At 44.3% G+C, this 16,932-nt stretch overlaps 2 protein-coding genes across 17 annotated transcripts in view; one reads left to right on the plus strand and one right to left on the minus strand.

The window, feature by feature from the left end:
• Window positions 1-16,932, minus strand: part of CTNNA2 (catenin alpha 2) — a 1,148,556-nt gene that overhangs the window by 348,062 nt on the left and 783,562 nt on the right. For 6 of the 15 annotated variants that reach the window (XM_035273419.2, XM_035273416.3, XM_035273415.3 and 3 more), the window contains exon 1: window positions 4,626-4,850. The exons of the other annotated variants lie outside the window; for them this stretch is intronic. In XM_035273419.2, the coding sequence (XP_035129310.1) occupies window positions 4,626-4,811 (186 nt within the window). In that variant the 5' untranslated portion in view covers window positions 4,812-4,850. Of the gene's footprint in view, window positions 1-4,625; window positions 4,851-16,932 lie in introns of those variants that run through there. 15 annotated transcript variants of the gene reach the window in all.
• LRRTM1 (leucine rich repeat transmembrane neuronal 1) lies at window positions 5,209-8,078 on the plus strand. 2 transcript variants are annotated; one of them, XM_078349007.1, is made up of 2 exons: window positions 5,209-5,792; window positions 6,061-8,078. In XM_078349007.1, the coding sequence occupies exon 2, from the start codon at window positions 6,120-6,122 to the stop codon at window positions 7,686-7,688; it is 1,569 nt and encodes a 522-aa protein (XP_078205133.1). In that variant the 5' UTR covers window positions 5,209-5,792; window positions 6,061-6,119; the 3' UTR covers window positions 7,689-8,078. The 2 variants fall into 2 exon arrangements, with proteins under 2 accessions (XP_078205133.1, XP_035129311.1); XM_035273420.3 differs by having other exon boundaries at window positions 5,209-5,788.

The following is a 16,932-nucleotide window of genomic DNA, read 5'->3' on the forward strand; positions in this document are numbered from 1 at the left end:
GCACCTCCAACTTACCTCCCCTCCCTTGTCCCTGCTGTCTTGACTTCCAAACTTATATATGTGAAGGGGCAACATGTTGGGCTGCCCCATGGGAACAATCGCCATGCAACTCTGCCTGCCTTGGAAGACTGCAATCAAAGTCTTATGCCAGATGTCAGAGCACCATTATCTCCTAGGACAATATGGAAAGAAAACAGCTGAAAGATACCCAAAGCTAGCACCTATCAAGGTTCTACACCACCTGCTGTACTAATTACAAAATGAAACTTTAAGAGCCTTGCTAAGTGCTCAGGCCTGTGATATACATAAACTTTGCAATCTAAGTGTTTAAAATCTAGTAGGAGAGAGAACACATTATTCAGAAAGTTTTGTTTTTTTTTTTTTTTGGACCCAATTTCACTACCAAAGGTGGGCAATCACTTAATATTTCTTCCTCTTTCAGTTTCTCAATTATAAAACTAGTGAATCAATGATATGTGGGTTTTTATTTCAGGTTAAAATTTGTGAATATTCCAGTAATGCATCTAAAATATAATGAATTACCTGGGACTAATGGTTAAATGCAGATTTGATTCTATGGGTCCGGGGAGAGGCCTGAGAGTCTACATCTCTAACAACTCCAAGGTTGTGGTCCCAGGCCTACACTTTTGAGTGCCAAACTCTAATATACATGATCTCATTTAATTCCCCCAGGTATCCTCTAATATAGCTATCCTTAGCCCTATTTCACTGACCCAGAAGTGACTTGTATATAGGGTTACATCGATTAAAAAGTGGCAAAGCAGGAATCCCAATAAGGTCTTTTTAATTGTCATTTCCAAGATGTTTAATGTCCCTTTCAGTTTTAAAATACTATAATTAGAAATTATTGCCACATTCACATAAAGTGAACAGAATCACAAGACTGATATAGGTAAGCTGCTAATGAAGTTCAGAAGAAGAAGGGGTTGCTTTATATGGGGCAGGGGCCTGGGAGTCAACGAAGAAATCACAGAGGAGATTTGTCATCACCCTGGAAGGATAGTCAGAATGAAGGTAAGTAAAGATGGAGAGAATGTAAAACAACAGGTAAGCATAACATGGTATGATCAGAGCATATGCCAATATAGAGAAAACCTGTGAGGAGGGCAGGAAAGGCCTGGTGAATTTTCTTTTCTTTTTGTTTTTAGACACAGTCTTGCTCTGTCGCCCAAACTGGAGTGCAGTGGCATGATCTCGGCTCACTGTGCCCTCCCTTTCCTAGGTTCAAGTGATTCTCCTCATTCATAGAACATGACAGTCAGTTTCTTATTGCTATCCATGTTACCACTTTGTTTTAAAAGTTGGATAAAGTTTGATAAATAGAATGATCTCTCTTTCTAATTTGTTTCTCCTAAGTGGATCTCCTGAGAATAGCTTTGGGACCCCCAACCTCGGGCTCTCCATGCATCTCTTGAGGCGTTCTGTAAAATGCCAGCTGTATGGTATGTGCCCACAGAAACAACAAGTTAATTCTCTCTTTTTGAAATTGTGACTCCCACTCTCCCCCAGTTCTTCTAAAGGTTTCCTTTTAAAGAAAAGCCATGGTTCACTGCCACTGAAAATCGAAGACAAGAGCATAAAGACCAAGGTCCAGGCTGGTGCTAGCAGTGACAGAACATTAAAATAATCGCTCAAATTTCCTTCCTTGAAAATTGACAAAGACTACTAATGGAAAGCCAATCTCCAGAATGCAGATTCATTTCAGAATTTTTGCACTTGTAGCTCTTTGTTCAAAAATTATTCTGATTAAAATGAATTGGAAATGTTGAGATGAAATAGGGGAGGTAATGACATACCAAAAAAGAAATTGTATGTGCCTCCCCCACTCCATGACATAACATAGAGTACCTAGAAAAACAGGAGGGCTTATTAGGCAAAGACTTATTTACAAGGTTGAAGAGAAAAGGAATTAATTGACTCTTCCCTCCATCAAGCTTTGCTTCTGGCCTCTCCAACTACACCAAGTTTGCTCCACCAGCTTCTCTCTTCTACCTCCCCTTAGTTCCAGATTATGTTTGGTCATCAGATTTATAACTTATGTACCTCAGACTTCCTTCCCATTTGCTGAATCCATATTTTCAAGATTCTTGTTTTTTCTTACCCCAAACTGGAGGTCTGGCCTCACATTGGCACGATGGCTTGGGATGGTATTCTTGATGCCCAACTATTAGTACTAGACTTGCAGCTTTAGCAGTTCAGCTAGATGAGTTCAGGTTCCTTCCCCAAACATGGAAAATGTCAAGGGTATTTTCAAAGCATATAAAGTATCTCTTTTCCACTATACAGCATTTAAGAAGTTTGTCAACAGAAATATATGGTCACTCTGGAAGAAGAGACTGATCGAGTACACATAATAGCTACATTATAACCTGGTAAATCAGATATTCTCAAGAGACCGGTAAAGGTAAAGAGATACGAGAGAACAAACAGGAGAAACAGGAAGACTTTAGGTGAGCTTTCCTTTCTTTTTTTTTTCTTTTTTAGTTCATTGGACACTTAGAGGCATGAAATTAAAACTCGTGAAAAACATATCGACTTGCTGTGGTGACTCAAAAGTTGTCGTTTCTCGACTCAACTTTGCTGAAACATTTGATTCATGTTGTTCTTATTTAACCTAATTTGCATTGATTTAATCAGTGCTGGTATGCTTTAAATACATAATAAATTGGAATTCTGCAACTTAGATGACTTAGAATAGCTAAATTTCAATAAAGCTCATTTCAATCTGTTAATGTATACCGTTCTGCCAAGGGGTTTAAAACTAGAAAAGATGCAAACTTGCCACATTAGAGGTGGGAAAGGCTTAAAGATACCATATAGATGAAACGATTTGCAGGATAATAATGTGAAAGGCAGTGTGTGCGTGTGTGTGTATACACACGCATGCACACACGCACACACACACACACACACACACATATATATATATATATAATTTATTTTAATTACAGCCTAGGAGCATCCTCTAAGTTCTGAGTAGCACACTTAGAAGAAAACTCACATATAAATCAGTGAATTTAATTTTATTTCCTTTCTTTCTTGCCAACACTCAACTCTTCTGCCTCTCTGTACCAGCTCCACAAATCAAGTGACATCCAAAGTGGGACCTCTTCTTGCCCATTTGGCAGCCTCTGTCACCACTTTGCCAAGCAGCCTGCATTAGGAGGATTTTTTCCCCCAGCAGCCCTGGGGATTGGGTGGTGTGTACTCACAGTTCTCGCTGAATGGCTGGCCGCTGTTTAACCCTGCCTGTGCCTGCTCAACACCCCTCCCCCACCTCCCAACCCTTTAGCTTTTACGGCTCAATCAGCTGGCCTGCTGTCAGGAATAATTGTCTTGGCAAGAGGTGAAACCACTTGATGGTGAATTTGTCTGTCTGTTAAAGCGTTCCGCAGCACCTTGGAGGTGCCAGGATGAAACCTGCAAATGCCAGATCCAGAATTAGGTAAGTAACAAGAGTGACAGAGAGGGAACCATCAAGAATGGCAAATACATAAATTGTACTTTGAGGAGGAATAGTTAAAAAAAAAGAAGAAGAAGAAAGAAAGAAAACCATCTGTGCATCTGTGCCAGTTACAAGCTGTATGACCTTGGATAAACTGTGATGTCTCTTGGCCTCACTTTTGTCACGTGCAAAATTAAGCGGGTTGATTTTCTAATGTCTCTTCTAACTCCTAAGACAGCATGTGATGTCTAGGACATTTCAGATTTGTGTTCCTTCCAATTAAATGATACATCTCAGAGATGAATGACCAGGGCACAGCTCAGATGAATACAAAATGGAATGATTCATGCCCCTGTTCATATGACTTTTCCTGAAAAGTACCACCAGTCTTTGGTGACTTTGATTCCATTGGTTGGTCTCTTCAGCTTAGATGCTAAGGACCAATCCAGTTACTTGTCCAGTCTGTCTACCCAGGCTCTGGTAATCCACCCTCATTTCTATCAAAGTAAGCGCCACTACAGATAATGCCCACTGATTTTGAGTTTCTTAGAGGCAGAAATGATAGGAATTCAAAGAGCAGAGCTGGAGACTCACATTTGACTCTCCCTCTGATCACCCTGGGCATCTTTGTCAAGAAGGAAGGCTTACCCACACTCACTTCCCGCAGGCTTTCTCAGCCATCTTAAGGATTTTGTTTAAACAGATGACCAGCTGACCCTCTCCAGGTCAGACTCTCTCCAGACAAGTTGGCACAAGGTGTTGTGTGTGGGGGGTGGGGGGTGGATGGGGAGCTCATTGTAAGGACTCTTATCTGTAAATGATTGTGAATAGAAATAATGAGGCAAAGGCTTCTCTTCACATTTAGAGGAAAAAGTGGCACAATTTAATACAGTCTCAAAGCTTAATCAGGAATGTGTGTACGGAGATGGGTAGGATTCATTATGGCTTAAACTACCACATCCCCACACATTCACAGTCTTCTGGAGTGGAGTTCACTGCAGGGCCCAGTAATCACCATGAACAGCACAAGTCTGGGTTAGCCCTCCCCATGTCAGACAGCAGAATCGTTCTTTAATCCATCCTGTACCCCATAGATATCTGTGGAGCCTGATGAAGCCCCGCGGTGATCTCAGTCAAGTCTCCCTGTACACAGACATACCTTTTTGCCACACTGGATCTCACACCACCGGACTGGGATGGCTTCCCAAACTAGGTGGGTTTGGAAAACATTTCCCCCATCCACCTCAAAAAAAGAGCTGGCTGACTGCAGGATTCCAGTGCCCACAAGGGAAAGAAAACAACAACAACAACAACAACAAAAACCCTTAGCCAAGCCCCAAATCATTGCCTTCCTGTATCTTCTCTCAAGTTGCTTTTCTAAAGCAAAGGACCAAATGTTGATTTCTCTACAGATTCCTACGTATCTCTTACACGTAGACAGTTTTAAAGGGGAAAAGAATATATCCCCAAAAGGGAAGGTGGGAGAGCACAGACTATTTTAGTTTCCCACTTGGAAATATCTTGTCGTGGATGATGCTACCCCTACCTCCACCTCCCTCCCCCCTCCTTTTTTTTTTTTTTTTTTTTGAAATATGGACAAAAAAGCTGAAAGTGTTTTCCGTTTCATCAAAGAACATATATTACTTTAGTGGTTCGGTAAAATGTTGGTTTTATGCCCACCCCTTTTCAATCTGCCCATGTCTGAGGTGCTCGGGAAAGACGCACAATCGTGAGCAGCTTACGACACTCAGTGAGCAGTAGGTGCCTGTGCAAGCTCGCGCCGCACACTGCCTGGTGGAGGGAAGGAGCCCGGGCGCCGCTCGCCGCTCCCCGCGCCGCCGCCCGCACCTCCCCGCCGCCCGCAAAGCATGAGTGAGCCCGCTCTCTGCAGCTGCCCGGGGCGCGAATGGCAGGCTGTCTCCGCGGAGTAAAAGGTGGCGCCGGTCAGTGGTCGTCTCCAATGACGGACATTAACCAGATTGTCAAATCCTGGGGAGTCGCGAGCCCCGAGTTTGGAGTTTTTTCCCCCCACAACGTCACAGTCCGAACTGCAGAGGGAAAGGAAGGCGGCAGGAAGGCGAAGCCCGGGCTCCGGCACGTAGTTGGGAAACTTGCGGGTCCTAGAAGTCGCCTCCCCGCCTCGCCGGCCGCCCTTGCAGCCCCGAGCCGAGCAGCAAAGTGAGACATTGTGCGCCTGCCAGATCCGCCGGCCGCGGACCGGGGCTGCCTCGGAAACACAGAGGGGTCTTCTCTCGCCCTGCATATAATTAGCCTGCACACAAAGGGAGCAGCTGAATGGAGGTTGTCACTCTCTGGAAAAGGGTGGGTAAGACACTTTTTAATTAAATTCTTTCCCGAAGATTTTTTTTTTCCTCCCTTTTCTTTGCTGCAGCATCTAACATGGACCAAATCACCATCTCTTTGATCTTTCCGTGGCTGTGAACTTTCTATGCTGCCCAGCTTTCTGCATGCTTAGAGGTGAACGTGTGGTTTTGGGGAGGGGGGTCCTTCTTTATTTCTATGTATTTATTTGATTTTTTGCCCTTTTCTCCCCCTCCCCCGCTCCCCCTCCCTCGGAATAAAATATGATGTAGATTTCTGACCGAGCGCTTCCAATGGACATTCTCCAGTCTCTCTGGAAAGATTCTCGCTAATGGATTTCCTGCTGCTCGGTCTCTGTCTATACTGGCTGCTGAGGAGGCCCTCGGGGGTGGTCTTGTGTCTGCTGGGGGCCTGCTTTCAGATGCTGCCCGCCGCCCCCAGCGGGTGCCCGCAGCTGTGCCGGTGCGAGGGGCGGCTGCTGTACTGCGAGGCGCTCAACCTAACCGAGGCGCCCCACAACCTGTCCGGCCTGCTGGGCTTGTCCCTGCGCTACAACAGCCTCTCGGAGCTGCGCGCCGGCCAGTTCACAGGGTTAATGCAGCTCACGTGGCTCTATCTGGATCACAATCACATCTGCTCGGTGCAGGGGGACGCCTTTCAGAAACTGCGCCGAGTTAAGGAACTCACGCTGAGTTCCAACCAGATCACCCAACTGCCCAACACCACCTTCCGGCCCATGCCCAACCTGCGCAGCGTGGACCTCTCCTACAACAAGCTGCAGGCACTCGCGCCCGACCTCTTTCACGGGCTGCGGAAGCTCACCACGCTGCATATGCGGGCCAACGCCATCCAGTTTGTGCCCGTGCGCATCTTCCAGGACTGCCGCAGCCTCAAGTTTCTCGACATCGGATACAATCAGCTCAAGAGTCTGGCGCGCAACTCTTTCGCCGGCTTGTTTAAGCTCACTGAGCTGCACCTCGAGCACAACGACTTGGTCAAGGTGAACTTCGCCCACTTCCCGCGCCTCATCTCCCTGCACTCGCTCTGCCTGCGGAGGAACAAGGTGGCCATTGTGGTCAGCTCTCTGGACTGGGTTTGGAACCTGGAGAAAATGGACTTGTCGGGCAACGAGATCGAGTACATGGAGCCCCATGTGTTCGAGACCGTGCCGCAGCTGCAGTCCCTGCAGCTGGACTCCAACCGCCTCACCTACATCGAGCCCCGGATCCTCAATTCTTGGAAGTCTCTGACAAGCATCACCCTGGCCGGGAACCTGTGGGACTGCGGGCGCAACGTGTGTGCCCTAGCCTCGTGGCTCAGCAACTTCCAGGGGCGCTACGATGGCAACTTGCAGTGCGCCAGCCCGGAGTACGCACAGGGCGAGGACGTCCTGGACGCTGTGTACGCCTTCCACCTGTGCGAGGATGGGGCCGAGCCTACCAGCGGCCACCTGCTCTCGGCCGTCACTAACCGCAGTGATCTGGGGGCCCCTGCCAGCTCGGCCACCACACTCGCGGACGGCAGGGAGGGGCAGCACGACGGCACATTTGAGCCTGCCACCGTGGCTCTCCCCGGCGGCGAGCACGCCGAAAACGCCGTGCAGATCCACAAAGTGGTCACGGGCACCATGGCCCTCATCTTTTCCTTCCTCATCGTGGTCCTGGTGCTCTACGTGTCCTGGAAGTGTTTCCCAGCCAGCCTCAGGCAGCTCAGACAGTGCTTTGTCACGCAGCGCAGGAAGCAAAAGCAGAAACAGACCATGCATCAGATGGCTGCCATGTCTGCCCAGGAATACTACGTTGATTACAAACCGAACCACATTGAAGGAGCCCTGGTGATCATCAACGAGTATGGTTCGTGTACCTGCCACCAGCAGCCCGCGAGGGAATGCGAGGTGTGATTGTCCCAGTGGCTCTCAACCCATGCGCTACCAAATACGCCTGGGCAGCCCGGACGGGCGGCGGGCACCAGGCTGGGGTCTTCTTGTCTGTGCTCTGATATGCTCCTTGACCCTTGACTGAAACTTTAAGGGGATCTCTCCCAGAGACCTGACATTTTAGCTTTATTGTGTCTTAAAAACAAAAACGAAATCAAACACAACAACTACAACAAAACCCCACCCCACAACCTTCAGGACAGTCTTAAATTTCATATGAGAACTCCTTCCTCCCTTTGAAGATCTGTCCATATTCAGGAATCTGAGAGTGTAAAAAAGGTACCAATCATTGATTTTTTTTTTTTTTTTGTAAACTAAAATGTTTAAAATAAAATAGCATTTACAGTTTTTACAGACTGGTGTAACCTAAATGAATTGTTACCTGTGTTACAAGAAAAGCAACTGTTAAAATTTTGGGGAGGTGGGGTGCAGAAGGGAGTTGTCCAGTGGCCGGAAGGAAAATCCAGGAGCAAAGTAGTCAGATTCAACTTGAAATTTTAAAGAAGGGCAAGCAAAGCTTATCAGATTAATGATTTATGTTAATATACTCCCCGTGAGTAAGGACTGGAAAAAGAAAAAGAGCAGGACCCTTTATGTTATTGGGGCAGAGACAGTGCAATCTAACCACCTTCAGGCAAGTGAGAGGTGGACTGAGGACTGGGCATCATTGCTCAGCCTTTAAGCCAGAGAGCATTGCAAATGGCTTTTAAAAGGCAGTGCCAGGCAGTGTAACCAGTGTTACCTTAACGTAACCATCTTTCAAATCAGATCAGAATCTCATCCCCAAATACCACCTGTTCTTAATTCTCCTGAGTCTTTGATTCACCAGACACATTAGCATTTGTGCCCTTCCCATACCCTCCTGTGTTAAAGGGAGCCCCTCAGCTCACTGCTCTCTTTGGTCTGGCTGAGGGTAAGGAGGCGGAATCCCGATTTTCGGGGCTGAAAGCTGTGCTTCTGGAGCACATTGCTAAGACTGCAGCAAGCTTAGGTTCCCATCAGTGACAGCACATTCCTAGTTTCTGGGGAATGAGGAGAAAAGCCTACCTCAGGATGAATGCCTGCAGGGTAATGACTTGTAGCAAGAGACTTCAGGGGCAGAGGTGACAGAGCTGTGATGGGGGTGGAAAGAGTGGGAGAAGATAATCATTTGATCCTGTGTTTGCATATTTCTGAGATGGGAATAATTTGTTAACCCGGGATAAAAAAAAGCTGCCTCTCCTCAGATTGCCCTTTTGTATAATGCTTGCTTTCCCTGTTTCTTTCCTTTTTTCTTTTTTCTGTGTCTGGATTGATGATTGCTCCTTCTCACCTCTCAGGTTTCCAGGTCCATCATTAAGATTTCAGTTTCTGTTGAACTAAGGGTGAGGAGGTGGTGGGTACAGAGAAGGGAAGGGGAAGGCTGTGTGCATTGGACAGAGGGGGTCCTTCATCAGATGACAATTTAAGCAAATGTATGATTGAAATAAACTGTCATAAATGACAGGCACTGAAAACTGAACCAATGTAGCTCATGTCCCAGAGTCTTTCTCTTCCTTCTCTAACTGATACTAAAGACTTGTATCTTTCTGTTTCTATTTTTCCTTTTTTAAGAGCAAAGCCCAAAAAAGCAGAAAGAGGGATGAGGGGTGGAGAACCACACATTACCATCCCCCAAAATGCAAATCCCTCCAGCTACCAACCTTAGGAGGCAAAGTCAGCTTTTTGAAATGCAGAATGGCATCACCAGAAGGTTTCCTTAAGCTAAGGGTTGATGGTAGGTTTCTCATCTACCTGTGGAGAAACCAGTATGCCTAAAAATAGTGCTTCTAAGAGTCTCTTTCAAGAGAAATATTTTGCAAATATCTTTTAAGATGTTAAGCCCTGGGAGACAGCTTCCTACACACACACACACACACACACACACACACACACACACAACACCCTAGCTCATTTTTCCTGACCAGGAAACTTCATCTTGCTATATTTATAATTAAAACATGACAGTAACACACATCATGCACATAAAACCCATTCAGACTGTTAGTGTTCTAGAAGAGAGGTGCTTTGTTTGATAACTTTGAGGAGGGGGTTTCGGATTTAGCCCAAGCATAGTCATTTGGGTCTGCCTTTCTAAATAGCATATCACTCCGAGAGCAGAGGTAGCAGGAGCAAGATTCTCTCAGGGATGCACCTCACCTCTATATTTAAACCCTACTAAAGCGACCTCCTCTAGAAGACAGCATACCTTTTTTAGGAAAAAAAAAGTGTAGCAACTGAAGGAGGGCTCCTTGGATTCCATGAACTTAACCATCTCATAGGAAGGCTACAGGAATCCAGCGCCCAAAGCTGCTCTGGCTTGGTGCATTAAAGAGCTGTGTGGGTGTGCTTATAGGGAAAGCTTCCAGAAGCAAAACCTTTCTGGCAAGCATCAGAACCACAGGTCCCCTCCTACTCTCTAGAAATCTGAATCTTGGAAACTGTAGTTTATCTCCTTCCCCAAGACATTTTTATCTTTCACTCTTCTTGTTTCAAGGTGGCCATAAGAAAGGGAAAGAATAATCATGCTTTGTTTTATGCTACTCCCACCACCCTGTCCATGACTAAATATCATGTATGTAGAAGATCTTAAGTCCATGAACATTTCATGAAGAACCATTGGAAAGAGGAATCAGCAATCTGGGAGCTTAAGAGAAATGATGACCATGGGAAGCTGTGTTCTTACTTGGTGTGCGTGTGTCTGTATGTTTCTGTGTTGTGTGTCTTTGCAGGCAAGCAAATGTTTTCTACACAAACAGGAATTTAGCTCACATCATTTCATGCCCATGTGCTTCTAGCTCTGAAGAATGGCCCAGGGGAGGGGGCAGGGGGGAACGGTAAGAATAAGGGAAAGCAGTAGTTTTAACTAAGGTTTTGTAACACTTGAAACATTTTCTTTCTCAAATTAATTAATCTTTAAGCTTCAAGAAACTTGCTCTGACCCCTCTATGCAAACTACTAAGCATTTAAAAGAGAATCTAATTTTTAAAGGTGTAGCACCTTTTTTTTATTCTTCCCACAGAGGGTGCTAATCTCATTATCCCGTGCTATCTGAAAAGAATTTAAGGCCACACTTCACTTCTCATCCTGGGCATTGTGATGGATTGACCCTCCATCTGCAGTGCCTTCCCAGCTGATTAAAGTTCAGCAGTGATATTGAGGTTTTTCGAATATTTATATAGAAAAAAAGTCTTTTCACATGACAAATGACACTCTCACACCAGTCTTAGTCCTAGTAGTTTTTTAGGTTGGACCAGAGGAAGCAGGTTAAATGAGACCTGTCGTTTCCTGCACTCAGAAAGAAAAGGCAGTCCCTCATGCTCAGATCTTAGCCTCGTCATTAATAGTTGAGACCACCTACCCCACAATGCAGCCCACACTCCCAAAACTGCAAAGTTACCATCACAAAGAAAAGGTTATTCCAGTAAAAGGAAATAGTTTTTTAAACCATTTAAAAATATTCTTCTGAGCTCATCAAAGTAGAAGAGTGCCCTACCTTTTCTCCCTGCCTTCAGGAAGGCAGACATTTGGTATGATTTAGCATCATCAACACATTTATGAATATGTGTAAGTCATTAGAGGGGCAAATGCCACTTGTCATTCATCCCAAGTTTTCCAAGCAACTACACACAGACCTCTTGTAGCAGTGGGGGTCACTTGTGTTTCTGGCTTATTTTAGTCAGCTTGTCAGCAAGTTTGATGCCTAGTGTATCTGACATGGCCCAGGAAGAGGACATTGATGGATCACATGAGATGATAAAAGGAATGTACATACCCTTCTCACAGAGAAAATTATCAAATAACTAAAACTTATATCTGTTTTGGAGCAAGAAGATCATAATGTTTCAGGGTAGTCGACATAAACATCAATTATCTCCTCTAGATGAGTGTAATGTTGGTTGATTTGGGTCAGCCATTGACAGAATGACAAATAACAAGGAATTAGCCAGAATATGACCATTAAATAGGCTTCTGAAATATATTTTGAGAGAGGTTTAGGAATAAACACACACACTCTTACCTCTCAATCTATTTCTGTATATATAACAGCACACACACAATCATGCACACCTATATGTGTGTGTCTATATATATGTCTATAAAACCATATACAACCACACACACATACATATATAACCATACACACACACACACACACACACGCACGCGCGCAGGCCGGTGGCCAAATTATGTAATTAGTGGCCTTCTGTCACTAATTACACTAATACTTTCTTCTTGATAATCAAACTTTTATTCAGGAAATGATCTGATAAAATCAGTGACGGTTAATACATAATGGATTGATACGGCTGGTGGTATTTTCAGGCATTAGTTAATGAGTAGGTAGATGCTTTGCAGGCTGGGGAGCTTCCGGGCTCCTTATGCCATGGCAGAGTGTAACCTGCTGTCTAGTGGAAAGAGCCAGCAAATTAGAATATATTTTTTTGAGGATTTTCCACCTCAGGGTTAAGATGCATATTTTTTCATTAAGGAATGCTCTAATTTTTGTTTTTCTTTTCTGGGATTCAGGAGGCAAAACTCTTACTTCTGATAGGGCATCATCTCCTGGCCTTGCTCAACTGAACACAATTTCTGAAGCCCTTTGGTTTTTTACTCAAAGCAAAGGTCCTGGCTATTGAATTCTTACAGTTTAGACAAAGATATAAATGAGATGGAGAAATACAATTTACTGAGCAGTCACTGGTATGGTGCCTCTACCTACATCACAATAAGTGAGGGAGCTGCTAGCAACACGAAGAACCCGAAGAACCCGAGGCTTACAGAGGTCAAGTACACTGTGCAAAGTCACCCAGCTAGTGATTGGGAGCACTGTGATGTGTTAATTGGCTTGGAGGCCTTTCACTATCCCCTGTTTCTTTCTTCCTTGAATGGTTGCCCCTCCACTCCTGCGCCTAGCAAAGAATCTGGAACTAGATTGGGAAGAGGAGACATGCTCAACACATTCTTGTTGAATGCCATGGGCACAATGCCCCAATCCAGGAATTCTGACCATGACTTGCTTGCTCTGGTGACTGGTAATTGGGCAATGCAGGGCTTTGCCAACAGAGGAGACTTCTCCAGGTTCCAGGAGAAGAAACGGCCAGTACATTCAGTTCAACCTCTTAACATAGGATTTTGGACTCGGAGAGAGTAAGGTATACACATCCATATGTTATCGTCAGGGATTTATCTGCATTTCTTCCTTGGTGATTAAATGGATCATGTGCTCATGGTATGGTTCTCAACCAGGGGCAGATTTGCCGCCCAGTGGACATTTATGTGTTTGTGTCTGGAGACATTTTTAAGGTTTATGCATGGGCAAGGTGGTGCTAGCGGTATCCAGTGGATAGCTCTGGATACTGTGAAATATCCTACAAACACGGACATCCCCCACATCAAATAATTATTTGACCTAAAATGCCAAGAGTGCTGGAGATGAAAAACCCTGCTGCATGATGGAAAGTAATGGTGCTGGGTTACCTTTCCCTTTAACTCTTTCTCTTGCCGGGTATCTGGAAATCTAAATTACAAGCCCTCAGATTAGTTAATAATCAGCAAACGGGCCTATAGTTAACACATGCTTCTCAAAGAACATATGGCAAAACTTAAATTAACTAGGACAAAACTAGTCAGAACCTTCAATTGACCCACTTTTTCTTTGGCAATACCTCATTTAGGAAACAGGAAAAAAAAATCAAGTTAACAGTAGAGATTTAATTAACAAGAAGGAAAATGAGAAACTTGATATTCCTTTTAGGAGGGGTTCTGCAGTCTGAACAAATCCAATCCATGAGCCTGTGCCTACTTTTTCCCCAACCAAAAGTGTAATGTGTCTGAGGTGGTGATGAACCTCTGTTTTAAAAATCAGTGTGCTAAAAAATAAACGCTTGAGGGGATGGATACCTCGTTATCCATGATGTGATTATTATACACTGCATGCCTCTATCAAAATATCTCATCTACCTCATAAATATATGCATCTACTATGTACCCACAAGAATTAAAAATAAACTAAACACAAAATAAGCTAGAAAAAAAATCAGTGTGTTCAGTCTAGTGAGTAGGGTGGACATATTTAGGGAAATGATCTCAGACCTTAGAAACAGGATAGTCTAGAGATACAAGAATTTTAAACTGAAATTCACCTGGGGCCAGACAGGCAACACAGATGAGTGAGGTTCATGGGCAGGTGACATCATAAGTAAAAGAATAGAATTTATATTTGACTGATTCTGGTTAGTCAGAACATTTCTGCAGGGCAGGTCAAGTGAGTGCTCTGGAAGAAATAGGGTCTAGAAGTCAGGAGTCACGGTCTTTAGACAGAGTACTGCCATTCACGTGCCTGGGATCATGTTAATCATCTTACTGCAAACCGTCTCCATCTCTACTTTTAGAAGGATTCATTTAGGGATTCCCTAAGAACCTTTCCAGTTTGGGGCTTCTATTTTACCTTTTTTTTTTTTAACCACAATAAGACATGAAACAAAAGTGGTTTTCATGAGTGTCACTTAACCAGAAAATTAAAATTCCCCTGAATTTTTATTCCTCCAGACATTCTGATTCATCAAGCTTGCCTGAATATGAATGAGCAGACAGAGGTTTAAAAAAATTCACTGAGAGTCAGGGGCTTCAGAGAGGTAGGTGGACATGCTGGAAAACAGATGAGAAGATGAGAAAGCACAGGCATGTGTGGGTGAGAAAACTGGGTTTTTAGAATGTGCAGGAAGAGATGAAAGGGAATGCTGGAGAGGACACAAACGCAATTACCTGCACATGAGACTTGAGACACAGGGATGTGCTGTGAAGTACACACACTCACACACACACACACGCACGCACGCACGCACGCAGCCTAGGATTACTACTAGGTGGGGGTAGGGAAGAAGAATAGAAAAATATTTGTTCAGGACTCTCAAAATAACGTACTACATTGTAAGTGGCCACAATGGATATTAGGAGTTGAGAGCCTTTTCTAGTAAAAGTGGGTGTAGGAGGGGAAGGAAAAAGAGAGGAAGAGAGATTGAGAAGAAGAAAAGGCAAGGTGGAGGGAGGAGATGAGAAGAGAGAGAACACAACACAACAGAAAGAAAAAAGAAAAAGAGCAAAAAGAGAGAGTTTCAAGATCTGTGTTTTACGCTGCTCACGTTACCGTAAGTAGCTGTGATTATACTGACTCCTCAGTCCTTTTCAATCATTTCTTTATTCTGGTCTATGATAAAGCTATTTGTTTGTTCTCAAAGCAGTGTTGCAAAGTGATTTTCCCTCGTGTTATGGGAAGAAAGAATTCATTCTCTAGCTGCATCTTCTTTCTCTATTGCTCAGCTAGGAGAGTGCTTGTCAACCCTGGCTGCACAGTGGAACCACTGGGGAGCCTCAGTAAATACTGATTCCTGGGCCCAGCCTTGAGAGATTGTGAGTTAATTGGTCAGGGGTGTGGCCTTGGTGAGGAGAATTTTTTTTTTTTTAAGCTTCCTAGGTGATTCCAAAGTTCAGCCAAGGCTGAGAAGCAATGAGCTAGCGGGTCCCCTACTCACAGCATGTACAGCTCAGCAATCTACGAGATCCAAAAGTCCTCTGCAGCTCTTTAAAAATACTGGTGGACTGGTGCCTGGGGTCAGGACTCCATGGGGTTAGGTTACATGGGCTACCTGGGAGGGAGAAGGGAGCCACTTTCTTACCTCCCTGCCATTGACTCCATCATTGGTGGCAATGACAGAAGAAAGACATGTGGCTGGGCATAGTGGCTCATGCCTGTAATCCCAGCACTTTGGGAGGCCAAAGTGGGAGGCTTACATGAGGTCAGGAGTTCAAGACCAGCCTGGACAACATGGTGAAACCCCATCTCTACTAAAAATATAAAAAAAATTAGCCAGGTGTGGTGGCATGTGCCTGTAATTGCAGCTAGTTGGAAGGGTGAGGCAGGAGAATCAGACCTGGGAGATAGAGGCTACAGTGAGCCAAGATTGCCCCACTGCACTCTAGCCTGGGCAACAAGAGTGAAGTTTCATCTCAAATAAAAAAAAAAAATGAAAGACATGTAAGCATCAGTGTACTTAGAATTGGTCTCTGAGCACTCTATAGTTTAAAAGGTTCTGTTTAGAATTATATTTGTTTTTATTCTCCCACAATTTCACAAGGCAGAAATAAACTTGTCCCATTTTTAAGACACGACTCAGATTTGAAAAGGTTCAGTAGCTTGCCCAATATCACTGTTACTGCTGGGCTGGCACTGAGAAATCCCTCTTCTAAATTCTGGGTCCTTCCCCCTCTACTGCCTTCCTTACCTTCTGTGATTGGTTGTGTCATTATGAGGTCAAGCTAGTCCTGCTCAAATACACACATCAATAACTCCTTTAGGAGGATTCCTGGAAAACCCATTGCACAGAGGCTCCTTACTACACCTCTTCCAACTGAAATAGCAGTTACAAAGTTTGGCATTATAGTTTCACCACTGCCCTTCTCTGTCTCCACTTCAATACCAAGCCTGACACTATTTTCTTTGCCATAGGAGACTCCATGACACCCGGGAGACATCCAAAGGACATCAGTTCTTTCCAAATAGCCCAGCATCAAAATATTCCCTTTCCATTCAGTCTACCACATCCATAGATTTGCCACCAGCTCTTCCAAGAATGTAAACACTAAATCCTAGTAGGTCACTGATTGGTGGAGTGGCGGTAATTATAATACGGAAATTATTGCAACTTAAACCAGGATCTTTGGGGGAAATAACCAAAAGAAATCACTCTAATGCTGGAATTTCAGGCACTGCAACAGATGGGTGGCATACATTTGGACAGGACTTCCTACCTTGTTCCCCTTAAATGAAACAACACAAGTGAATGCTGATTACAAGAACAGATTCACCAACAGTTTATGGGGCTTAAGTAAAGCCAGGATAAAGATTGGATCTTCCGTCATATTTTACCTCCTTAAACCAAAATCCTCTTTTAAAAAATCACATATTTTTAGGTGTTCACCATCAGCATATTTATCCTCAGTAAAGAACTCTCAATATTGCACACTATGTGTAGCAGGGATCTCAGAGGTACTGTAGGCAGCCTTCAATAAGAGTGAGACGGCTCAGCAGTGCGCACAGGTGGATTCGTCTGCACACAGAAAGGTCTGGAAAAGCCAAGTTACACACAATTAATGGAACAATGCAGCAATCTGTCTTCAGCTGGCCAAA

Source organism: Callithrix jacchus, chromosome 14 (assembly GCF_049354715.1).
Source record: "Callithrix jacchus isolate 240 chromosome 14, calJac240_pri, whole genome shotgun sequence".
Taxonomy (NCBI): Eukaryota; Metazoa; Chordata; class Mammalia; order Primates; family Cebidae; genus Callithrix; species Callithrix jacchus.